The sequence below is a fragment of the Ixodes scapularis genome, unplaced genomic scaffold, assembly GCF_016920785.2.
Source record: "Ixodes scapularis isolate PalLabHiFi unplaced genomic scaffold, ASM1692078v2 PGA_scaffold4__175_contigs__length_147842914, whole genome shotgun sequence".
Lineage (NCBI taxonomy): Eukaryota > Metazoa > Arthropoda > Arachnida > Ixodida > Ixodidae > Ixodes > Ixodes scapularis.
Genome location: NW_024609879.1, coordinates 110,977,618 through 111,003,496, shown reverse-complemented (window position 1 = coordinate 111,003,496; position 25,879 = coordinate 110,977,618). Strand labels below are relative to the sequence as shown.

Here is a 25,879-nt window from a genome sequence, read left to right as displayed (position 1 = left end):
TCTCCCCAACGAACCTCCTAACCCTCCAAGAGCTATTAAACCAGACATTCAGAGGCCCTGGAGAGAACCTCAACTTTTTGGATCCAGTAGCCTGCCACACAATCTTTTCTGTTTAAAGACAGATCAAATGGTCAACGGGCCACAACCTCCTACCTGCACCTGGGGCCTTCGAGTCGTTGAAACAACAGCAGTTGTGGAAGAAATTAATTCAGAAATTTGTTTCACTCGTCGATGCCGCCACCATCTGCCCCCTGCTTTTAACCTGCAAAAGTCCAAGTAACGGTACTTGTTTCTTAGTGCGGAGTTCTGCAACATGTTAACTGAACCATATGCGCTTCAGAAGACCTATTGTCGCCGATAGGAGGGTCGTGCTGGAGGTGAGACAAGTGAAAGACTCCCTTGCTGCTCTCATCCTGTCAGTGGATATAACTATATTTTGCCTGGTACCACTTACGCTTGACTAAACCCCTCAGTCTAGTCGTCAAGCCAGTCACCTTTCTTCAGCGCTGGACAGGCATCCGTATAACCCCGTTCAACCCAAGGAAGGACTACAGTCGCAAACCCGTTTATTAACTCGCAGGCTCTCGATGGTACACACAACTTAACGCGGTCTAGGGCAGCAGAAACACGAGGCGGCGGTCGTCAGAGATAGAGTCCTTCGGGACTGCCCTCCTTCTTGCGGTAAAGCACGTTTTCCTTGGACTTGCGGAAGTCCTCGCTCGTCACCTTCATCCGCCGCTCGCGAAGCGCCATCAGACCGGCTTCCGTGCAGATGGCCTGCGGAGAAAAATCATCGTGCTTCGCTGTAAGGATGCTACGACTTTCTTTCGACAACCCCGTGAAGGATGGTTCCCACATCAGCATTTGAGTTTGGTCGACTGCATTCGAACCACTCGTGGCCGTGTTGCGGATAGACGTCTGGCGCCACCTATCCGCTGGAGTCGCCAAAAACGGCATCGTGTTCGGATGCACTGGCAAACCAGCCCAAGACGTCCGAAGACCGATTTCGAGATGCGACGCGAGAACGCTTCCGATTGTAATTGTAATTTTAACAGAAATAGCTGCATTAAAGGAGAATAAATTTATTCCACTGAGCTGCAACAATGAATGCTCAAAGGGTCATAAGTGCAAATCAAATTATGGACCACAAATGGTTCAATATACAATTTGTAAGTCCCTCGGCAGCTGTATATACACAAAGATATGGGTTTCGGCGCACTTTCCGCCGAACAGCTAAAGGCATTTTTTTCTTGAATAGTGCCTGAATGTGCAGTGTGGCTTGTATACCTAATCAGCACTTAGTTTTATTATTGTTATAAGTATTGCCGTTCTTCTTTGCAGACAGCATATATTGGGAAAATTGTGCCTGCAACTGCCAACGGGGCTTGGGACATGTCAAGCTTCATAATGAAGCTCAAGAAACTTGTAGATGCGAAGAAGCAGACACAGACAACCACTTATTCGTGTCCTCTTCTCATGGCTGTCTGTGTGAGCCTACAAGTTTCCTGAGCATCATGCACAGTGTGTCTATGAAATTGCTTCTCAAATTTGCAGACTTTTCATGGTTACCCCTAAACATCTAAAATAAATGCTCTAACCTCATTGCAAAGGAAGAAAAAAAAAGAAGCAGGGGATGGGGTTGCAGCGGCTGTTCAAGCTGTTCCCATTTAACCCGGTGAACTGGATTGTGGCCCACGCGACCTAGTGATGCCTCAAGCAACTGTTACTGGACGCGAAGGCCATCCACGTCATTACTCGGTCTCGCCTCACTGAGTGTCGCTGCACCGTCCACGTCTGTTGTTTTCCCCAACTTTTTGAATGTTCTAAAAATCCCGACAATTCCAGGTTTTTCAAGTTTGGTGAACACCGCGATGCACCAACTGGCCCAACAATTCGTGTTGTTAAACTACCAGGCTAGATCAAGAAAACGAAATACGGCCTTTCGGTTTGCATAAATAGAATTTGCATGGCAGAAAGCTCAAACTCTGCGAGATTGTGACGCAAAAGGTGATAAAAAAACGCTAAAAGTCTAGACCAAAAGATACCAAGAGGAAAACAAAATTTCTCCACGAGCGGACGTCCACCCCAGCCCAGTATTCATCAAACCGGAATTAGAGATTGTGGGCGACTGCAGCCTTTTTGTCTGTGGAAAAATTTGTCAACGAGAAAGAAGACAGTATTGTCCTTCTAACTGACAACTTTTTCTTTTCCACTAAAATAAACGCCACAGGTACCCACAGTCTCAAATATTGATTTGATGAATGGTGGACTTTGGCTCAAGAAGAAATGTTGTTTTTCTTGTTTTGCTCAAACTTTTGCACTTTATCACCACCGCTGGCGTCACATTTTTGTGATTTTTCATATTTCTGCGATGCGCAGCTATTCATCCAAACCGAAAAATCGGGTTTCTTTTTTTTTTTTTTTATCTAACAAAAAATGTTTTTTTTTTCACACTCTACCAGCTCTGAAAAGGGTCACTAAACCACTTCCTGTTTACGATCATAACTCTATCTATGGGCTTTAAGCATCCTAAAAAAAAAAAAAAAAATTAGTGTAATCATGTGTGGCAGATTTTTCCATTAAAATCGGTGTCCAAAGATAGACACCAGGGTGTCTGCGATAGTTTTGAGGTAATTCATCTTGATACCAATTTTAATAGAGAAATCGGCCATCGCACGAACATAACGTTTGGTCTTTTTGGATGCTCAAAGCCCACAGATTGCATTGCGATCATAAAGCGTTGCAATCATAAACATTCCACATTAAGCGCCCATATCCAAATTTCTAAGATCTGAGAAAATGTGCACAGTACATTTATATGTAAAATTGATGACCGGACAAGCGCCCATCCCCCATTTTTTCGTGATTATTTCTATACTTTGAGTGGGCGCTTGCCCGGTATTTTACGGTGTTGCAGAAAGTGGTTTAGTGCCCCTTTACAACAGAAATCAACCTCCTTAATATTTTAATTACTATTATTATTAATGTCGTTCTGCCCGACCCACCTTGATGTACCTGGTCCCCAGAGGTCGTCCTTATTGAGTTGCGATCATAAATAGCCTTTTGCAGAAAGAAGTTTAGTGCCCCTTTAAAATAGAAATGAACCTTATTATTCTTAATGTCGTTCTACCCCACCCACCTTGATGTCTGCTCCTGAGAGATCGTCCTTAGCAGCCACGAGGTCGTCGCACTGCACGTCCCCGGCCAGGGTCATCCGGGCTGTGTGGATCTGGAAGATGCGCTTGCGGGTGCGCTCGTCCGGCAGGGGGAACTCGATCTTGCGGTCTATGCGACCCGGTCGGATCAGGGCCGGGTCCAAGGTTTCAATGCGGTTGGTGGCCATCACCACCTTCACGTCGCCCCGGGAGTCGAAGCCGTCCAGCTGGTTCAGCAGCTCCAGCATTGTGCGCTGGATCTCGCGCTCGCCCCCCGAGTTGGAGTCATACCTGCGTTCAGCGGTCACAACTGGGCGTGTCACAGTACTCAGCAATCGTAACTGGGTGACGCGGCACTTGGCAATCCTACTTGGACGACACGGTTGGCACCTGACAATACAGTCGCCGATCGATTTTTCGAACTTCACAGGGACCGAAAAAACATCCAAATAACGGAGCAGTCCAAAAAATCAGCAGATTAAAAAAAACTTGCCCTTGTCTTTTGGGCCTATTGACACTAAGGCACTACCGACAACTTAAAAGCCGTCAATAGTCCCTTGTTTCAGGTGACGCCTCTGCTTGCAGCCGGCCACTTTTTATTCGTTTGAGAATTGCCGCCTTCTTTTCTAGCGTTATGGTCGAGTATTTTGCGCGCCTCTTAGCGACATTTCACGACGGCGCAAGAACAAATGGGACCACGACGTCCAAGCCAGCGTAGTCCAAAAATATAATTTACCGAGATGAGATGAGAGGCGCAAATCCATGATGCAGAACGGCAAATGAATAAAGCAAAACGGTATCAACGATAATGATAATCATATGCTACTAGAGAAAAAAAAAGCCGTAGCATAACGTAACCCAGTGGTAAGACTTAGCAGTACTCAAGTAGCGCTACCAAACCAAGTCAGTTGATGTGCAGCTAACATAGAATCTAAAATTGTGGCTTCTCGGTGGTGCTTCCCACAGATTGCTCGTGACGATTTTGTCAGAAAAGTCTAACTTTCAGACTTTAAGCCATTCGAAATATTGGTCGTGAATATGCGCCATTTCTATCGGGAAGGTGACGGTTCCTCCTTTAGGTCTGAAATATCAAACAAGTCAGAATTATCGGTGTCTGAAAAATCGGCCGGCGACGGTATATTGAAAAGTTATGCGTTCCTGGAAAAGAGGAGATTCCAAACTTTCTTTCGAATGTAGCATCTTTCAATTGCATCCCTGAATAAAGAAGTTACAGCCTAGGAGGCAACACCTATTGATTACTCCCTTTATAATGCAAGCCTCGTAGCCAGCAGACAGTACGAATCATTCCTTACGCTAGCATTATCATTCACTGGGCAGTGCACATTGTGTCAGACCAGGATGACTTTTGTCCACGCCAAAATTTTGGCCTTAGCCTTTTATACGTCCGCAGACCACAAAACGCCCGTTTTCCGCCTTGCCGATGCATTGGGAAGCTCTTCAACTCACCGCTTGGTTCCCACAGCATCAATCTCGTCGATGAAAACAATGGATGGGGCGTGTTCTTCCGCCACGCGGAACAGTTCCCGCACCAGCTTGGGTCCGTCACCCTACGAGGAACATTGGAGCGCTTGGCAATCCTCATCTCTTTGGCAGTACCCAAAAATAGCATCAACACTTCATAGCTACCAAGAGCAAGCAATAAACTAGTCACACTCTCAGTACACATATTCATTGGACGAAGCAGGTAGCCAAAAGAAGCAAGCTGGTTAGCTATGTTTCTAAAGCTCCACCTCATCCCACCTTTTTATCCCTTAATCCTTTCCCCTGTGCAGAGTAGCCAGCTGGGACAGAAGTCCAGGCTTACCTCTCTGCCTTTCACTCATCACTTTAATAAAAAAAAATAAAGCTCCAAAAAAGAATCACCAGAGAAATTTTTGTATGCAAACCACTGTTTCGCTATAAGCCTATCTGGGGGTCTTATCCTCTAACCTAAAGAGTTAACAGACCAATTTGGAACAGCCTTGTTCAGAGAAGCAAGCAACGAGCGCATGTAAATGCCACAACATTTTGTCTCGCCTGACGGCCACTTCAATGTAAACAACATTATATAAAGATGTCGGCTTCGTTGGCAGTGCTCTCTTAGATGGGATCTAGCAAAACGAATGCACGTAATGGGTTTTCTGCACTGTTGCTTTCCCACAATGCATCTTTTCTTTGTGGAGAAGCATTCTTTCCAGAGGAACACATCCCAGCAAGGAAAACGCATCCTGATGCTGGTATTGAAAGCTCTAGAGATTGTGAGAGGGCGCTCGTGAACAATCACCTTCTAATCAGCACTTTCTAGTCTTCATCACAATCATCATGAAGATAATGCAATGGAGGTTAAGAGGGACTATCATCAAGCACCCTCTCAAGAGAAGCCAAGAAACTGAAACAAATTCATAAGAGGTGCATGGAGTGGAGGCAGCGGAATCTATAAAAATGCAGTAGCAGCCCTATGCCCACATTACTTTTCTTCAGATAGCACCCACTTCACGGCAGGCCACTTTTTCTGAGCCTACCTGGCATCCCCCGCTCTCAAACTAAACATACTGAATGTACATCGCTTTAACATAGCCAAAATTTAGGCCAACTTGTTACACGTGAAACCAAACGACGATTAAATGGTGCTAAAAAAAAAGTGAAAGCAGTTTACAACTCCCTGCAACGCCGAATTAGAGCGCAGCTCTTGAGGAGGAAGGAAGGGTACTAAGGTAAGGGGGGGGTCACGTGACCCCCCCTCCTCCCCGAGGTCACCGAAGGTACCCGAGGTCCTCGGGGGGGATGGTCACGGTTACGCCAACGGCGCCGCCGCTCAAGCCGGAAACGGGCACCGAAGAGCTGCGCTCTAAAACCGAATACTACAAAAAAGGTGCGCTCTAGGCTTTTCTTTGCCAACATCGTCTGGCGTGTCTCAGGCGTGGCTCTTCCCAATTTATTTCGTCAGAGCTATTGAATTTCTGTCACGCTAAACGGGACGCCAGTGCGCTTTGTTGTGCGTCGGCTGGTGGCCAGAAGATGGCGTGACTTGGCTCCCGGGCTTTCAAAGGGCACAGGGCTGGGACATGAGCATTCCAGTCAGCTGACTTCTTTTCGCAGCGTACTGCTAGATTACAATCTTGCTGACTCTCTCTCGCATTCTTCCGTTCCTATCCTTTTTTTTTTTTTTTTTTGTGTGTGTGTGTGCGTGTAGGGGGGGGGGGGGGTGGAAAAATTCCTCCCCCAACAACCCTTTTTCGTTTTTGGGCGGCAGCCGTCAGTAAGAAGTCCGGCAGCCGTCAGTAAGAAGTCCTCTGTTGTACTCGAGCATCGACGGACCACGGAGCGAGGTCGTTGCCCAAAATAAGGCAAGAGCTCCTACTTTCACGGAGGCCAAAATCGGACCCCCTTTTGCCTAAGGGCCGTAGTAAACACGCCCCATGCCGGAGGAATCCTTCGACCCACCAGGTACTTCTGTATGAGCTCCGAGCCGACGACCCTGAGGAAGGTGGCAGAGGTCTGGTTTGCCACGGCCTTGGCCAGCAGGGTCTTGCCCGTGCCAGGGGGTCCGTAGAGGATGACCCCCTTGGGGGGACGGATGCCCATCTCCTCGTAGTACTCCGGGTGGGTCAGCGGAAGCTCCACCGACTCCTTGATCTCCTGGATCTGCTGGTCCAGGCCCCCAATGTCCGCGTACGTCTCCTGCGGAGCCTTCTCCAGCTTCATCACCGCCACCATCGGGTCTGCGTCATCCGACAGCACCCCAACCACCGCATGGACCTGCGCAAAAACCACCATGGAGCGGGCTGTCCTTCACTGAGGAACTAACAGCTCAATATGTAGCACGACAATGGGCTCATTCAATCAACCTGCACCAGTCTATGTCGGTACAGAGAAGTGCAGAGCAGTGTACTTCTGGTATGTGCTTCAAGATAGGCTGCACTTGTAAATCCAATATGGCGGTGTGCACCACGAGGAAGTGGTGCGAGTTTAAGTAAATCAAACGAGTCAACTGTTTGCATACACGAATGATCACGAGTTTGTATAGTTTTTTCCCTCAAAACAAATCGCAGTCGTCAGAACTACGACTGTGGTGGACACTGCTCAATTGGTGTCCCAACCAAAGCAAAAACTTTTATTGCTCGTCAATCTCCTGCTTTAGTGAAATGTGGAAAAGCGCCGATACGCCATTTGTGCCAACTGTGTAACGCGGCGTGCCAGTATTACAAGCACGCTTCAACTTTGCTGCGCTTTGTCCATGTCCTTACTGCGACGGGGTTATTGCCAGGGCCCGAGGAAAAGACAGAGAGTGACGGCCATTTCGTGTGCAAGAGGGCCAGACCTTGAGCTGTTATTGATTTCGCTCTCGACTGTAGGGACGCTTGTAAAGTCCAGTGGTGCAGAACCGAAGGAACTAGAACGAGACCTGTCAGCCCGGCGAACGAGTGCTGAGCCCGTGGCCCGATAATGAGTGTCTCGGCACTTCTCACAGACGAGAAAGTGCTGTCGCAACGATTTGCGCGAGAATTCAAGCACATGCGAATGCCTCGTCCAACGGCGTCTGTCCGACGCGACCTAAAAGCAAGGCCCCAGCGTTACGTCCCCGTTACTGGGTCCTCGACCCGCACCAAGTGGCCAACATGCTGGCGTTCACTGAGAGTATGCGGCAATCGGTAAACACGTGCTTTTAAGCGCCGCTGTCTACTACCCAATGCAAGATGCGGGTGCGGCGACGCAGACACGAGCAGCACTGCACTTATCCACTATAGACAACGTTGGAAGAAAGGCGCGGGCTTCTTTGTCTAGGTGGCGCTGGTCTGCCACCCCCCTCCCCACCTTGTGATTGAGGAGGACGGAGCAGCCGGGCTCAAGCTGGTCCTTGTCTACGAAGGAGAGCATGGACACGTAGTGTTCGGAGCCGACCGAGGTGGACACGATGGCATGGTTGTCGTCGATGATCTCCTCCAGGGTGCCCACAGACATGGGCGAGCCTCGCAGGTCGTCCACCTTGGAGCGCTCCTCCTCGTGCTTCTCCTCCTGGGGCTTGAGCCGCTCCTGGTTGCGCAAGAATTCCTCCTCCATCAGCAGGTAGTCCTTGATGCGCTCCTGCTTCAGCAGCTTCAGCCGGCACCGGGTGTGCGGGGTCACTGTGGTTTCGAAAGGGGCGGTGTGTACAGGGGGGCAAGGTGATCAAAACGTGCTCCTTCGTGCGTTGGAGGGAGAGGTGCAAAAAGGTACCTTTGACTCTGCAGTGATGCAAAGTTTATTTTTGTTGGGATGTCCCGAGCACTAAAATGGACACGCGCATTGTGATATCATCCCGCCGATTCATTTTTGCTCGAAATGTCCCTACGCTTTTTTAATGTAATCACATAGTTTTTACTTATCTTTCTTTGTTTCGCTTAATCTTTTGCTTCCCAGCTTTCTGTTTAGGCAACAATTCCTGTACTAGGCTGCGAGGGCGAGCTGTTTTCTGAAGGATGCATCTCGGATGCTGAAACTCTAGATCAGCAGGAGCAAGAGCCGAGGATAAAGACACAAACTCGGGATGCTCGGCTTAAAAAAAAAAATATCACCATTAAAAGACAAGTATCGGTGTTGTAATAGAAATCGTCAGGAAGACAAGAACTGTCAAATAACCGACTGCTTTTTTAGAGACATGTTGAGCTTAGCTAATTCCTGAGTGAATTGAGCAACAGGAACGATAGTCTACTTGCTCTCTTGTTCCATTAAAAGTGTGAGCACGTTGAAGGGGCGGTGTCATTTTAATTATTCTTATCACATCAGGTGTGTCTCATATACAAATCAGACATAGTCTTATAAACAAATCAAACATAGTCTTATAAACAAATCAAACATAAAAATTGCACTGGCAAAACTGAGTTTCCAAAAACTACACAGCACAAGGGTGTCTTCTCTTCCCAATCTTGACCCCCCCCCCCCCCCCCCCCATCCAACTTTGGCCCCCGGCCTTCCCAGTGACGGTTATCTGGCCCCCATGTTTAAATGAGTTTGAGACCACTGCTTTATGTATAGACTCTCAAACTGTGTTGTTAGAAAAACCCCAGAGTACCTTGGTAAGTACCACCAAGCTTGCAAATTTTCTTGAACGTCCCCAAGTGTTCTTAAGTGCTATTTCGGCAAATCTGAGCCAATCACCAATACTCAGCTAAGAGTCAAACATCAATTCTTGTTTATGAAGCGTGCAGGCTTGCGCACAGCTTTATTGGATTGATTCTGAGACTGGGCTGCCATTCAAGGCGGATGGGGGTTTTTTGACGTTGAAAAGTTTGTAAAGCCCTGCTCCACAGTATGTCAAGTAACAAGGCAAACAAGCTGGTAACATAGCCTCAAGGTGGACGCTGAAGGCTGGGGGAACAAACTAAAATTATGAAAAAACCAAAACATTATAACCGAATACAGCATAACTTTACTGTACAGTAAAAATATGCATCTCACAAAAGAGAAGCTACAGGAGTAAGCTTCGTCATGTTGGTACTAAGGAACTGATATGGTCCAAATGCCGACGCAGCAAAGACTTTCGCGAGCGTTGCGGGGCAATGTGATTTTTCGCTCTAGAACGCCGCCATGTGAGAACACTCAGGAGTGTCCGATTCAAACTCACCCAGAGGTAACTTGCTGGCGGCCTCCGGTCCCCTGGTGCGCTTCTTCCGCTTTCCCACGCGGCTCGGGATTGGCGGCTCATACTTGCGCTTCTTGTCCTGTGAGCGAAGCCAGGCGTTAACTTGTGGGCGATCCTAACTCCGACTGTCCCACATGTCCTTTCAACTTGCTCGCTATCCTACTGCTAATTTGAAAGAACAACGGCAGTACAACGATGGTAGCAGGGGCGGATGCAGGAATTTTCTGAGGGGGGGGGTCAGGTGTTGGTCAGCGTACAATATGTTCAGAAACCCCCTCTCCTTCGTTTTACGCCCTAAATTTTACACATGCAGAAATCAAGAGGGGGGTCAGGACATCCGGACCCCCCCTCTAAATTTGCCCCTGGATGGTAATACAACAAAGACGGCGCTCACATCCTTCGGCAAAGTACGGGTCTCAAATCACGAACACAAACGGCAATGATGAACTGGGCCATGGCAAACACAATCAAGCCCTAACACCCTGGCACTGGTCAAGTGGTGTCAAATGATACAAGTATGACAACGACAAAGAACTGTAAGCATGTTTCTGAAACTAAAACTTTGTTGTGTTAGGCATTCGGCAAGAGTCGCGTTTAGACACACAGACCTATCATTTAAAGCTTATCAAGCTAAAAAAAGCAACAACAAAAAAAGAAAACATGCAAAAAAGACATGCAAATTTAATACCAATAAAAAAAGCAAGAAAAAAACCAACAACAATGGCAAAGTATGCTTTACGGCGTGCTTAGTTTGGTTGGGACATCTCCCAGCTTCCGCAGTATTTTCATAAACATACAAGAACATTAAAATCACTTGCCTTGTCGTCTTTCTTGTCCCCTCCGCTGCCACCACCGGGACCCCCTCCTTGAGACTGATTTTGGCCCTAGGTGAGGAATTAATAACAATAAGGACCATAAAAATAGCAACATACATTCAATTTTGCCACACAATGGTAGTCTCGTGCTTGTGTGAGAAGAGGCAGTCGATGTGAAGGAACCGAGTTAGCAGACATTATACTCGGCAAGTAACATACATTTATTTTGACCCGACTAAACGTAAATAACAAAATGATACACACAAGTTTGAAGCTGCTCAACAACAAGCACGAAAATCTCTCTAAAATACACCATCTATTATCTGTCTTTACAAGCGCAAAGAGAGTTTCAGAGTGGCAGTCAATGTCTCGTCAAGATGTCAAATGAGTCGTCCGTTTCGAAGAATTCCGGTGGCATTCAGGTCCTTTTGCAACTTCACATATTAACCTGCAAGTGCCAGTTAACATTTACTGCACTCACAAACAAGCAAGAAAGTCTAGTCTTGGTTGCTCGTCTCTGTTACTTGGCCAAAGCACAAGTGAAAATGGCTGACTCACTATGCGGCATTGCTGTCTGTAGCAGAATCTCACGATTTAAAGTGCTTACACGTCCTCTTCCGTAAAACAAAAATCGTTTAGCCTTTCCACTTTCGTGAAGGAAGACCAGCAGAGCTGTACTCGATACACTGTTTGCTTCTTCTTCGTCGTCTATTTTTCGCGCTGCTTCCTATGATGAATTCCCACCAACTCGCCCAACTATCCATTCTTCTAGTATAGCTGGAAAGGTTGCCGCCATCTACGAGCGACGGCGGAAACCGTACTGGTTATGCGCTTGCCGCCATCGCTTATAGGTGGCAATAGCTGTCCAGGTAGGTTTGTGTCGACATACACGGACACAATCCTGGGGAACCTAGCCCTTAACAGCTCCGCTGTAATAAACCTTTAGTCTTCCAAGTTTCGTCTCAATGGATAGGTTGCTACCACTAATAAAATTTGAGATCTTTTTGGCGTGCGCATGTGCAATTTAGGTCGTTTATCCTAGCTGCACAACTTCCATGCCTTTTTGATGCTGCTAACAAACATGATCCACACTCGCGCGCGCGCACACACATACACAATATATCAAGTTTTATTAGTAGTAGTAACGTAACCATTGAGACGAAACTTTGCGGTCCTGTAAGCCAGGGTTAAACGTCCCGGAATACGGAGTATTATTATTATTATTATTATTATTATTATTATTATTATCATACATAAAAGAAAATAACACAAGAAAAAATATACGAACCATCTCTGAATCACTGGTCGTGTGTCAAAAGACCACCTAACAAGCGAGTGCATGACTATCATTAAAAAAGGAACCATAATGTCAGCCCCATCACAACTTCTGTAGCAAACATGTGAGGCATTGTGTTCAACGTGTGAAATTACTGAGCTTAGTAGTTCCATCTACAGAAACCAAAAATATGTACTAATGATTCTAAAAAGAGGAAACTGTGAACTTAAAAGCCGGGAGGCCAAAAAGTGACTAGGCACAGGCAAGTTTCTGGCTCGCTTTGGGAACGTGTTAGACGTGCTGAAACGTCCTCGTCATTCGTTATTAACACAGTAAATTTCTCCGGTCCAGGAAGAAACGCAGCTGACGGCACGGATCAATTCATTTGTTTTATATAATAATTAAAGTTGGAAAGTTTGCAGTCAGGATGACTTACCATTATTCCCGTGGATTTGATGATGCCGACGATGTCGATACCCGATGTGCTGGCTCGTCTACAGAGTACATACAGTACATTTCGCACATAACATTTTAGTGACGCAAGCTTTAAAGATGTAGGTTAAATACTCAATATTACATAAATACAAGTAGTTATACTGAAGCTGCAAGATTTTTATGCAAATTAAATTAAAATGAGGACATAATCTCCAGATATACATACGAGTTCCAAGATGGCAGCCACCAAACAATCACAGTTGGAGCTTTTCGACTTTCGTCGCACTAGTCTATAACATTACAAACAATGTACTTCATCTGACGCTGGCCAGGTGACGCAAGCTATAGCCTGTTACAACAGGTACAGTCACCATCATCTATCCACCGAGAAACTTCAAATTAATCTTCGGCCGCCGGACAGAGACCGCTTCGCTCGTCTCTCGGTGTCTCGGTCCCGGCGAAACGCCAGGAGCGGTTTCGACACCGCCGTAACAGCCAACATCGGTCATGGCGACCCAGACCAAGGCCCAATTTCCGTAAGTAAACGCATTTCCGAATTCAAAAACGAAACTATTTCCGCACTCGCGCTAAGTTGCCGCAAAAGGCCCCGCAAAGACGTCCCGGGGTTGAACCGCACATCCCAGCTGTCGGTGCCGCGGATCCACGTTAGTCAGCTGGATTCTGTCAGTGCCCGCTCGTTCTGTATGCGTTGAGACATTAGAGATGTGTCTGCATCCTGTTTGATTGAAGGGAGCATCGGGAGCCTTCGTCGTCAATTTCCGTATCAATGGAGGGTTTTACAACGAAGATCCGCCGATAACCATGTCTCAAGGCCGTAGCAAATGGTCCAGATTGGAGATAGTGGATCTTTCCCCACTCGTGACCGTTTTTCCTGATGACTCTCTGTCTGACGATAACAGCAAACATTTGGGTGGTTTCAAAAATATAACCTTTGGCCCACGATTTTTTTTTTCTTTTTTTTTTTTTTTTTTCTGAAAAGCGTTAATTGAAAAAAAAAAAAAAAGAAACAAATAAAGGTTTTGCTCCAGATAAGCGAGGTGTTCGCCCTTCCAAGGTCAAATCACGTCCGCAAATGACCTTTGCGGTTCGGAAGAAAATAAAAGTCGTGAAACCACGCTACATGTGAGATGAAAAGTGCGAAGACAGCATTACCTTGTGGATTTCTCAGCGGTGACATCATGACATATACACAATGTTTGCTTGTATTTCAGCTGTTTCTTGCATGCATAAACAAAAAAAAAAAAAAAGTAATAAATGACGGGCTCCAGCGTTTATAATGCAACATTATAGCATAAGTCTTCAGAAAATCCCGAACAGCTAGAGCAATCATTCCATTAAATCACAATTTTTTGACAGCACTTTTTATTTGGTTTTGCCTCCCTTTTTTTAAAATTTTATTGCTAGTTGATAGGAGAGGGGACATATGGTTGTTCAAACTTGTTTGAACAAGCATATTTAAGTTTGAAACTTCGAACATGGGGTCCTAAGGTCCTTCTTTCTCTTTTCCTCCTCAAGTCAAAAATAAAATGGGAAATCACACGGTAGTCATGTGCTGGGGCCCAGGTACGATGACTCCAAGCTTAATCCACCATAGAACTTGTCATTCACAAGCAATGATAAGTGCCATAATGTCCGAGCGACACAGTGCTCTTGTCCAATGCGTGAGCTGGGACACGAGCACTGTGTCACAGTAAAAAGGCGGAGAGCTTTTGAAGGAAAGGAGGCACAAATAGTCCGCTATGCCCTCGAATTTTCGTACCGAAAAGCATGCTTTTGATTTTATACCCTCTTTCTTTTGCCTTACTAGATGATATGGGGTTAGTAGGATTCCAATCTAAAATTATTTATCCCAGCCCAAAATTTATTTCATGGTCCCTTCATTTGCTTGTGGTGCGACAGCCCAAGTGTTCTATGGCACCCGACCAGTAATTTGACAAATAACGAACCCTAATTGCAGTCGTATTCAAAGGTATACCTTCCACATTGCTCTAAATGTAAAGTATACAGACTTTATTTCACACTAAAGTGTATTATCGATTACACATTTGAACAGTAAATTGAAACCCTTTTCATAACTTTGCAATGAAAGAAATGAGTGATCAAAGATTTTCAGTGCAGCAGGTGTTTCCCTCTTTCACCAATTTCAGCTTGGTGCCCAAGGTGGTGAATGGTGGCATAGCGGGGATAATTGGTGTCACCTGCGTCTTTCCCATTGACCTGGTGAAGACACGACTTCAGAACCAGCAGACGGGACCCAATGGAGAACGCATGTACCGCTCTATGTAAGCTTTTAAAGGCCACTTTTACTTAAAGGGCAACTCCGCTCAATTCAAAGATTTTGGGATAATTAGTGATTTCGCATGAAAAAGCCCTAGTAAAAGACACTACGTCACTTGCTTTGCAAAAAAGGGGATATATATTTTTTAATCTAATTTTAAACGCGTCAGAAACCGAAACTCTGGCTCTGTTTGGTGACATTGACCTCGGGCTGCCAAGAACATAGCTATCGTTCGGTACGAGATGTCATTTGATCCTCTACGCAACGATGGGTGGGATTGAGGCTGGCGAGGGCCAGGCACAACTGTCGTCTGCACCACATTCTTCACTGCATTTTGGTGTCTACGACTTTCGGCGACGTCTGCACAACTGTGGCGTAAGTGCACACGTAGTGTAGATGAAACTCGGAGAGACAATAATCACAAACAGTGAGACTACGGCGATTGTGACTCGAGGGACGGAGGTAACAGCGGGACCACGGCGGTGCGGTCAGACGGCTCCTAAGAAGTGTGCTGCGCAGGTGCATACGCCAATCACGTGGACACTGCTAAGCGCCTAAAGGCAACGTTGCTGACGTCACCTGTTAAACGCTCGCCCGGAGAAGTATAAACAAGCAAAAGGGGGCAACGGGGATGACGTTTAGCTCAATGTTGGCTACGCCCACGCTGTAGCCTTAACTGCGCTGTTGGTTGCGCCTCAATTCGCCCGCTTGAGTCGGCCGATTTCGGCAACTTGGTGAGTTACAAAGTTTGCCGAACCGTTTAAGAAACATTTAAACATAACTATAGGTTGTAATATTTGATCTGTGGTCTTCATAGGTAATACTGAACAAGACTGCATTTTTTTTTTCATATATAAAAATGAAGCAAAGTTGCCTTTCAATCATATTCTAAATTTTTTTTTAATGTCGGTACATTTGTAGTTTGAACAAAGGCAAAGAGAGAAAAAAAGAGAACTCTTTCTTCAGTATTGAGAAGAGATTTTTGTGTGCCAAAATAAAACCTCGCCTATGTCAGCGGTTCGTAAACCAGATATCGAGCCAAACTTAAAAAGAAAAGAGTAATCTAATTTTATAAAAAATTATTTAGATGCAGTAATTGCCTAAGACAGCATTGACAAGTATACACTGCGAGGAACAGTTTGCATAATGCACCGTTGACCTCCAAAGCTTCTGCTCCTTCAATATGCGCGCACTCATTAAAAAATAAACGAGGCTGTCGAGCGTGTCAAATCATGCGTCTGCTAAAGTCTTGACGCACACTTCCAGGCTCGACTGCTTTCGCAAGTCATATGCCGCTGAAGGGTTCTTCGGCATGTACAGGGGTGAGTCATACTTTCTGGCACAAAACTTGCACCCGATCTAAGGACCCCTAAGTTGGGCTCATATCTGTGGCCAATCTCGAGACCCTTATGTTGAAAGCCAATTTATTCCCAACCTAGGGCCCTAGGTTGGGCGACATTTTATGCCCAATCTATAGGGACCCCTAGGTTGGGCGCCAATGTATGCCCAATCTAGGGACCCCTAGGTTGGGCGCCAATTTACGCCCAATCTAGGGACCTTTAGGTTTGGCACCAATTTATGCCCTGTCTAAGAACCCCTAGGTTGGATGCCAGCTTTATGTCTAATCTTGGTGCTGTTAAAAAACACTAAACCTAGGAGAAAAATTTTTTTTTTCTAACCTGATTACGACAGGAATGTCTCAAAATAAATGTTTGTAAAAAAAGAAAAAAAAAAACCTTTTTGCCCAATATTTATGCCACAATACAAATTTTTCGATTTGCGGGTAAGACCTTAACTGTACCCCTGTGAGGGGGTGATAGTGTTTGTACCCAACTATAGTCAGATGTAACTTGAGAAAGACTGGACGAGAGGGAAAAAAGTGTGCACAAGAAAAGGTGTCATGGAAAGCAGGTTGCTCCTCTTCACTTCAGCTTTCCTAATTTCCACCCTTCTCCCCCTCACCCCGTCTTTCTTTTGTTGTATCTATTTTCAACTCCACCCCGCTGCTCGCCCTCTCGTGGACGAACGAAGAGTTAGAGGAGCGGGGACGGCGGCGGAGACGTTGCAGGGACTGTCCGCCTTGGTGCCGTTATTCTGGCCGGCGTGTTCGTGCATCAGGCAGTTTTTGTTTATTTATTTATTGATACTGTTGGCCTGTGGCTGTTGCAGGGGTAGGCTTTCGAGAAGTGTACACGAAAAAACCGAGCGCACTAAGATAGGAATTTTTGTGGTTCGCTTCGCAACAGCGTTGCACGAAGGACCGCGGATGTCTCAGTTCAAGGGACTTTTCGTAGATCGCGTATGCTGCGGATTTTGGGTCTTGCGGTCACCAGCAGAATCTGTGCTCAACGTGACAGCAAAAAAATCCCTCAAGTAGTACAAAGCTATTGCGTATGATTTACCAGAAAAGTATATTTTTTCCAGAAAGAGGGAACTGCTCGCGCAACGGTTTATCGAGCAGTAGACATTGGGAATGGGTTCAACTTTTATGCGCTTAAAGGCCGTGACAAGGAACGCGACACTTTGCTCCAGGCTAGAAGACCGACTATGCGTACCTGCTTTCAGTGAATTAAAGAGGAAAATAAAGAAATACTCGCAGCATTTTTAAGTGTGTGTGTGGGTTGATCGTGAGGTGTGCTTTGAACGGGCAGTTTTAGCGAGGCGGGTCGTGTCGATGCGAATGATGGTACAGAGGCGGAGAAAACTGTATAGTTGAATATTTATTCTGACAGAGCAATAAATAAAACCCCTAAACACGCTGATGATGTTATTATGCAGTTCTTGCACATTGTTACCGAGGCATGGCAATGCTATTGCGCGCACTGGAAATCATGCTTCAAAGGTGCAGCGCAAACTTCTAGTTGCAATGCCTCACCTTACGGTATCTTGCGGTTACGCTATGTTAAAACTGGCTATTAGTAACCATGCTGCAGAATGATCATGTGTTGCAATGCACTAAACCCGCGGTGGTGTGATGAGCTGCGAGCTTCTGACAGAGATTCTGTGGATGCTGTTCTATACCAGCTTGACGGTCACCCTACGTGGCCCAGATTTTGGAGCACTGGTAGCCAGGCATATCGCAAACACTGCAATATTTTCACTGCCCACAAAACTATTTTACCACACACAATGACGTGACAGGTGCTCAAAACGCGCTCGCCCTCTACAAAACCTCACAAGTTTTCTGAAGTTTCCGCAACTTCTAAAAAATGTGCCATTTTTCTAACGCTTATCAACCTCTCCGTCACCTGGTATACGCTCCTGCCCTACCCGTCCAGAATTTGAAACCAAATAAATTAATTTCAGCACACTGACCAGCATGAGCGAGCAGGCGCATGGGAAATCTATCTCCATCTCTCCTGCCATCTTGTAACTATTGCCTTGCCATCTATAGGGCATTGGAGCTGCGAATAGTGTGTTCTCTGAGGTCCAGCGAACTCGCTGTGCACACAAATTGGGTAAAAACGCTATCATCATTATGCCACACGGGTACAGTTGCGGTTTCGCCTGCAAATCGAAAAATTCGCATTGTAACATAATATTAGGCCAAAAAAAAAAAAAATTTTTTTCCGACAAACTTTGCTTTTAGGTTTCAATGTCCTAACGAGGTGAAAGAATTTTTTTTTTCTCTAGGTTTAGTGTTTTTTTAATGCCGCCAGAGTACTCTTGATAATTGCCAATTCTTTTTTGTGTATAGGCTCTGCAGTTAACATCCTGCTCATCACACCAGAAAAAGCCATCAAGTTAGCTGCCAACGATTGGTTCCGCCATGGTCTTTCATCATCTGCCGGGTGAGCTCATCTCTTGACCTTGAGTTGACCGATCATGCTTTTCACTAAGTGTCGGCACCGCACGGGGGATGTTTGCTAATCTAAACCAATGTAATGTGATGTCCTTTTACTGTCAGGTGCCACTTCAAAGACTTTATTGGTAAGGACTACAGTGATACTGTACTAAAGATATCTACACCGCTTGCTTATGTACAATTGACAATATTTTCTTTTTGTGTGTATAAACCATCTGGCTTGCTGTAAAATTATACGGTGTGGCTTTAAGTTGTCGCCATTATTGTCTGTCGTATACGGCGGTATAACTTGGAATTTACTGCATATCTGCAGATAGTTTATAACACCGTATGACAAAATTCAGCAACAGCCTTTATCAATATGGTCAAATATTTGCATGTAACAACTTTGCCCATAATCACAATTCCCTTCCCTAACAAAAAAAAGAGTAGTAAAACAGGTCATATTTGTAGTTATTCATTAAGAAATATCACTTTGTCAAACCAATAGCCACATGTACAAGAAAAACAGCACTCTGTGACCTCTTTTCTTATGGCCAATTCATACCTAAACCTTTTTCTGCATCTAGTTGCACCAATTGCATTTGACAACCATTTTGTCATGCGTCTCAGTGTATGTCCAAGCTTACAGGTATTTGGATTGGACAATACTTGCAGGAAGCTGAGTCTAACCCAAGAAATGCTGGCTGGAGGGGGCGCCGGCTTCTGCCAGATCATAGTCACCACTCCCATGGAACTTCTCAAAATCCAACTTCAAGATGCTGGTCGAACAGGTAGGTACATTTCTATAAGGCTTCATTGCAAATTTCCAGTTCAGATATCTAACGAATAGTTTGCGAAGAAAATTGAACAAATGTTGTTACTGGAAGCTGGGCTTAAATAATGGCTGCAATGTAAATTTTGAAAGGTATGTGTGTCCTCTAATGTCTGAAAATGAGAAGACACGTCGGTTTTGGGGGAAAAGTGTCTTTGGCTCATTTAAGACTGACCAGTAAAGCCTTCATTGGTGTCATACTGCAAGATATATAGGTGTGGACTCCGCACGCATGGCAGGTGACAGAAAAAAATCTCTCCTCGCCTAGATTGCAAGAGGCACCACCAGATGACTGATCTGCACCTGATGGCAGCCTGTCAAGGGCCCAGTTTCTCATGCTACTCTATGGGAGACTTCATGCCCGAGTATCGATCGGAAAAACCCTGTACCGAGTATCGGTCGGAAAAACCCTGTTGAGTGAACTCCAAGGGCATTTGGTAGATCTAGGGCTCGTGTAAGGATGATGTGGGTCAGGCCAAGGAAACTGAAGACACGGTGTTTGCTGCAGGCATGACAAAATCCTCTGCGGACACGCTTCAGACACGTTCTAAGCACGTCTGCTTCCTACATGTGCATGCTTCGGACGTGTTCATACAGCCTTTGTACGATGTATTAGCACGTAAACCCGGTTTTAGAAAGTTGCAGCTCGGGTCTTCCGTTGTGCAGGGGCGGACAAGCGGCTCTCAGCCCGCGCGGTGGCCACGCAGCTGATCCGCGAGCGAGGCCTGGTGGGGCTCTACCGGGGCACGGGGGCCACGATGCTGCGGGACGTAACCTTTTCGGTGATCTACTTCCCGCTCTTCGCCCACCTCAACTCCCTGGGGCCCCGGCGGGGGGACGGCACGTCCGTCTTCTGGGCCTCCTTCCTGGCCGGCTGCGGGGCCGGCTCTGCGGCCGCCTTCTGCGTCAACCCCTGCGACGTGGTCAAGACGCGCCTGCAGCTGCTCAGTAGAGCCCCCGGGGAGGTCTCCTACAAGGGCATCCCCGATGCCTTCTAGTGAGTGGGCAGACGGCCACGGGGTCTGGAGCCATAGCCTCCTTTATTCTCGAAAACCTGTCAGTTCCACAACGAAGCCATTAAGCACCTGGCTGCCGGGAAAAGGCAAGGCCTTTCCTCGGGGCCGTGTGCTCAATGCCACCTATGAGCTGAACGATTACCGATATGATAGTGCAGAGCCATTTCTGGGCAGACCCCTCGGCTAGCGCCAAAAATATGCATTGCGACCTCTCCGTGAAACAGCAACAAACCGCAACGAAGAAAAAATTAGAAGAGGCTACCAGTGCATGGAGAAACGGGAGAGGGGCAGAATAGTGGAGGTTCAACACAAAATCTTCTCTTGCCCGAGAGACCCCATGCACGCACCTTCTTCCCCGATCTCCTTTCCTCTTTACACACATTCTTTAGAGATTTGACAGAGTGTACAACATGGGCATACCAACGGGGGGAGGGGGGTGCAAGGGGAGCACTTGCACGTTCAGCTCTCAGAGTGGGGGTATGGTTTGCCCTGCCACTCAAAAACAAGTTGGTACGCCACTGCTCTAGAATAAAGGATGCTGTGCTGGCACACACCTTGCACTGGAACCAAAATGAACAGAGTTGAGTTTCCTGTACAACTAGCATAATTCGAACCTGAGACATGAAAAGATGGTAGGCACGTGTCCTTTTTGGGCGTCGACTCTATTGCTTCCCTTGTCTAGGGTTTTAATTGAATGCATGTTGTCAGCCCACCTGCACACTAAAGACTGGTTCATGCACTTGTGTTTGCTTACTACTGAGTTCTTGCTGGCGCCACCTATGAGCTAATGCGGGAACTGTATTTCACTAAAGCAAAGGGTTTTGCAGTATTCGCGAGATTGAATGTGTGTACTATCTATGAGAAATGATTGTGTATTCCAGTGTCAAAACTTTGTGTGAACGAGCCTTTAAAAAAAAAACCACTAACACCTAAAAAAAAAGTGAAAAAAATTTTTTTTTGTTAGGCACTTTAATGTTGTGTGCAGACACTACCCATTCAATATTTGCTGCAGGGTCACATATCTTTTTTATTAAATCGAAAAAGCTTAACTGCTCTGAATCCGGAACATGAGCACGGAGACTCGTGGTTGGCTAGTGGACCGAAAAGGAGGGGGAATATGGTAGAAGAGAAAGTTGGCGGAAGTCATGGTGCTGTCGCAAAAACATCGACTTGGCGCTGAGATGTGTCTTGAATCCTAATTCCTCTGATTGCTAAAAAATTTCTCTTTAATGGCCAGTACCGCAAATGGCAGTTCCGATGTAGCGGTAACAAGTCCATTGTGTGCTGCCATCGCGTCGTCCGCTTCAGCGGCTCCAGCCCGCGATAAGTTGCCGTGTTGAAAATGACGTACTACAGTAAAACCTTGTTATAACAAAATGGGATATAACAAACTAATGGATATAACAAAGCAATCATAATTCCCCTTGCTTGCTAATAGTGGAGAGATTGACATTGGCTATAACAAACTAATGGTTATAACGAAATAATTACGACCGCTCCTTCAACTTTGTTACAACGAGGTTTTACTGTACATGTTTGTCCGGTGATCTGTGCAACTTTTTTTCTCAATCAACATATTTGCAGCTTCTTGGAAGTCACAAAAAATGGGTCTCATAGTCTTTTCTCGTTTTAATAATGAATATATTTGGTACTCTAGCTGGGACGGCGGGTGACCATAAAAGGGAGAGTGAGCGTGCCTCAACTCGGCCGATATTCAACAAAAAATTTTCGGGTATCTTTTGGCCGATAATTGGCAACAATTTTCGGGCATAAATAACAATTTTGAGTCTTTTTGAGCTAAAAATTGGTGTCTCCATGGTGCTGTCAGAACGGAGTTGACATTTAGACCAGTGGTTCCCAAATAGGGGACCGCGGACCCCAGGGGGTCCGCGAAGCCACTTCTGGGGTCTGCCAGACCGTCAACAAAAATTACTTTTTTTTTTTTAGTTGGCACGTTTTTTCTAGTTTGAAGCCCGAGTGTGCCTTCATTATGGTCAGTGATGAACTGACCATAATGAAGTGATGTGGCACTTTTGTTTTGTTTTTCTGCTACGTAGCAATAAAAGGCACCTGTTTCATGCTCCAGATGTGTTAACTTACTAACGTCCCCTCACTCCCCCCCCCCCCCGCTGGAAGGGGTCCCCCATCACTGCCAGCGGTCCGCAAGGGGTCCCCGACACATCCATGGCTGGGAACCACTGATTTAGACAATGAAATAGGTGTTAGAATTTTTCTGCAATATCCCTTTAAGGCTTGTTACAAACTCTTTATGACGAGAGAAAACACTGATGCGCTAAAAACATAATTTCCTTTTTTTTTTCTAGCAATATCTTTTTTTTTTTTTTGGTTGTTATAAATTAGTGGTTTTAAACCAGTGGTTTTCAAATGGGGGTCTGCAGACCCTTAGGAGTCCCAGAAGGCCTTCTTGGGGTCTCCGAAGCACTCGACTGCTAGTCAAGCCTAGCAATAAAATTTTTTTTTAATTTTTTTTTATGCTGGCTGTTTTACAAAGTTAAATAGACCAAACCATGTGCACCAAGTTGATAGGGCTGATGATTCTGTTTTAGAGCTTGAAAGTAGTGTGTGGGTCTTAATCTATTTTCTTTCTTTCATGACCCTTTTTGGGAAGGGGTCCCCGAAACGTGCGTGGCTGAGAACCACTGTTATAAACTATCACTTCTCATAGATAGGGCATACATTCAATACCCCAAATACTACAATATATTCGCTCTGGTGAAATTCAGTTCCAATGTCACCTCGTAGATTGTGCCATCATGCCAGTCTGTTCTCTCGTCGTAGGAGATCCCAGCAACCCGGTCGTAAGCAGATGCATATGTGTAGACAGGCCTTACTGTGTCTTCGACTAAAGCGAAAATAAACGAAGTTGAGCTGCCCTTTTACAACAAACATAATTAAAATCTTAAAAACGAGAAGCAAAACATGAGACGCGTAAAACCAAGAATATAGAAATGTAGACAGTATGTCTGTGCAGCGGCAGTCCCAGACATTGGTTCTAAGAGGAGATGGGGAATTCTAGATAATGGTTCAGGGTGGGGGAGGGGGGGGGGGGGCGATAACAGTAAATCAGGCGGCGGGTGCAACCCCGAAAGAAATTCGCGGTGGACAGTGCCCAGGAGATTATGCCGAGGCCGTCGCCGCCATGTCATATGGTGCCGCCTAAACCAAAAAGACCTCAAAGCGATGGCTAACATATTCTGTTCTAAAGACAGATGACAGAACTTTGAAGTAATCCGTGAGGTGTGGCTGGTGTACATAATTAAAGTCAACTGGCCACTTCCAACAAACTAGAGTACTCCCGCATTCTTCAAACAAATGTAAAAAAAAAAGGGCTAAAAGGTTTTGTGTGGTGCAACCACCCCCTTCATTTCTCCCCCACACCCACTTAGGACTGCCACTACCCTTTATCCTTTTAGGCATCACCTTTTTTTTTTGCCTTTTTTGCCTTAAGTTTTAAGTTTTAATTGAATGCATGTCGTCAGCTCACCTGCACACTCATACTCTTCGTACGGATATCTTGCACCACTTATCTTTTCCCAAACTCTATCGTCAACATTCGGCAATCAAAAAGCTCTTGTCATCGTTTTCAGCCGTATCCTGAGGGAAGAGGGGATCCGTGCCTTCTTCAAGGGAGCGGGCTGCCGAGTCATCGTCATCGCGCCGCTGTTTGGCATTGCGCAGACAGTCTACTTCCTGGGCGTGGCCGAATTTCTGCTTGGAATGGACAGGTGAGTGCGCACCCTCAAGAGCCTTATCGGGTCGAGCTCACTCGCTTGGTTAGATTCTGCAAAAACACAGCCGGTAGCCGTCATAGGAAAATGAAAGCTGGCAACCAGTCGGACAATGTCAATGCGCCACTGCACAGCGGATGGATCATTCTCCATTTTCTTAAACCACCTGAAACTAGGTGGATTGAAACGTTGCCTTCCGTCATCCTGTTCCTTCCTCTTCCGCTTTGGATTCTTCTCATAAACCACCCAGTCTGAGATGGTCAAAAAGAGAGCTGTCAAAGCCGTCTTGTCTTGAACTTTCAACCCAGTATCTCGTTTATTATATCTAGAAATTGCTTCCTGACACTGGAGGGGACAGTGCACCAGCTGACCCCTTGTCGCTTACTCATTTGGCTACTCATGGTTGAGTGAGAGAACCACACGTATGTGACTTGGTTTGCATGAAGGACTTGTCCCGACAGTCGTTTTGTCCAACTCTCATCCCTTATTTAATTTTTCCGTCCTTTCAGGGCCAAGACTGCCTGAGCTGGACTCAAAACAATGGCGGCACACCCTGAACGAAAAACGCGGCACACTCTCTCTCACAAACAAGCGACGGCACTTTCATCATCTGCCCGAAAAACGCTCTCGCTACGTGGAAGGGACGATGGCGTTTTATTTTTATTTTTTTTTAAAAAATGCTTTAGGGTCCTATTGCCCACCTTTCTCTGCCCCCTAAGTTGCCTTTAGTTAACCCAACTAGAATTTTGTTTTTGCTAGTCTCGGTAGCTTTTTTGCGACGATGACAGACCCTCTACAACTGTGCACGCCTGGAGTGATGACACAATTCCCTCGGTATATAGTTTCGTATTTTTTGGTTTTGATTCCAACGACCGTCACATCAGCCTTTGCTGGATGCCTGAACCTGGTGCTTTCACTGGACGAAGAAGAGGCTAATCTTGTATGCCGTTTACTCTGTAAATGTTTCAAAGCGCTGTTTCATTTGTCTCCATGTGGTGGAAAGACAGATAATAAATGTTTTTTCCGTTATGTTTCACTACAAGCTTGCATACCAATGTCTCGTTTTCGTATATATCCCTTCCACAGGCAGTAACACACTGTGATCGAGCCCATCATAGTTGCCACCGACACTAAAAGCTATGTGTACTCCGTTCACCCTAAAGCTGACTGTACGGTGGCAGCTACGTGCCCGCTGGGTTAATCGACCACCTGCCCTTTACCTGATCCCACTCTCTTCCCATGAATCTGGGCAGGAGCATTATGTGGCAAAAGACAGCCTTACAACTGGTCTAACAAGCATGTGGCTTCAACTGCTGTGTTAGGGGCAAACGAAGTATAACCACAACACAAAGCATTGTGCTCAGATAGGCTCACGTATCGGTAGCTTTTGCCTGCTCTGTAGACTGTTTGAATCAATTTTAAAATCTTATCCCGTTGCAGATGGAATTTTCGTGTCGTTTTACATGCAAGTGGCTGTCCGAGTGGCACAAAAATTCGTCGGATTTAAATGCGAAATGGGTGTCTGATCATCTGATGTCTCCGCTGTAGAAAAGAAATTTAGCCAGTTGCAGCAAGATGAGCTCCTCCGCTCTTACCGCTTTAGCAGACCGAATGCTGGAAAAAGGTGATCTCTCTCTCCTCTAGAAAGGAGGCTGTTGAAGCCAGGATCCGTGGCTGTGGATGTGTAAGAATACACTGGACACAATTCACTATGATCCGTGCACAACTTTTGCCGGACGGAAGTGTAGGTTTTCTCTCCGCTTCCGGTCTGCTTGCGAACTATTTTTACCAGGAAAGCGACTGCCCACTTGCATCCTTGGAACATATGCTCATGACGTACACCCCCATATGTCACGGACACTACCAAATAACTGTTATATGTATAAGTATAGA

At 45.9% G+C, this 25,879-nt stretch overlaps 2 protein-coding genes across 2 annotated transcripts; one reads left to right on the top strand and one right to left on the bottom strand.

Annotated features, from left to right (window-relative positions):
• Positions 1-549: 549 nt before the first annotated feature.
• Positions 550-12,570, bottom strand: LOC8029023 (26S proteasome regulatory subunit 4). The gene is made up of 8 exons (XM_029980942.3): positions 12,305-12,570; positions 10,596-10,661; positions 9,760-9,856; positions 7,971-8,281; positions 6,600-6,914; positions 4,623-4,723; positions 3,140-3,446; positions 550-777 (listed from the first exon to the last, which is right to left on the bottom strand). Exons 1-8 carry the CDS (start codon positions 12,305-12,307, stop codon positions 643-645), a joined length of 1,335 nt encoding a protein of 444 aa, XP_029836802.1. The 5' UTR covers positions 12,308-12,570; the 3' UTR covers positions 550-642.
• On the top strand, positions 12,563-25,022 carry LOC8029028 (mitochondrial glutamate carrier 1). The gene is made up of 8 exons (XM_029980943.4): positions 12,563-12,839; positions 14,472-14,606; positions 15,869-15,924; positions 18,300-18,393; positions 19,065-19,180; positions 19,888-20,218; positions 23,846-23,983; positions 24,496-25,022. Exons 1-8 carry the CDS (start codon positions 12,811-12,813, stop codon positions 24,509-24,511), a joined length of 915 nt encoding a protein of 304 aa, XP_029836803.1. The 5' UTR covers positions 12,563-12,810; the 3' UTR covers positions 24,512-25,022.
• Positions 25,023-25,879: the final 857 nt, after the last annotated feature.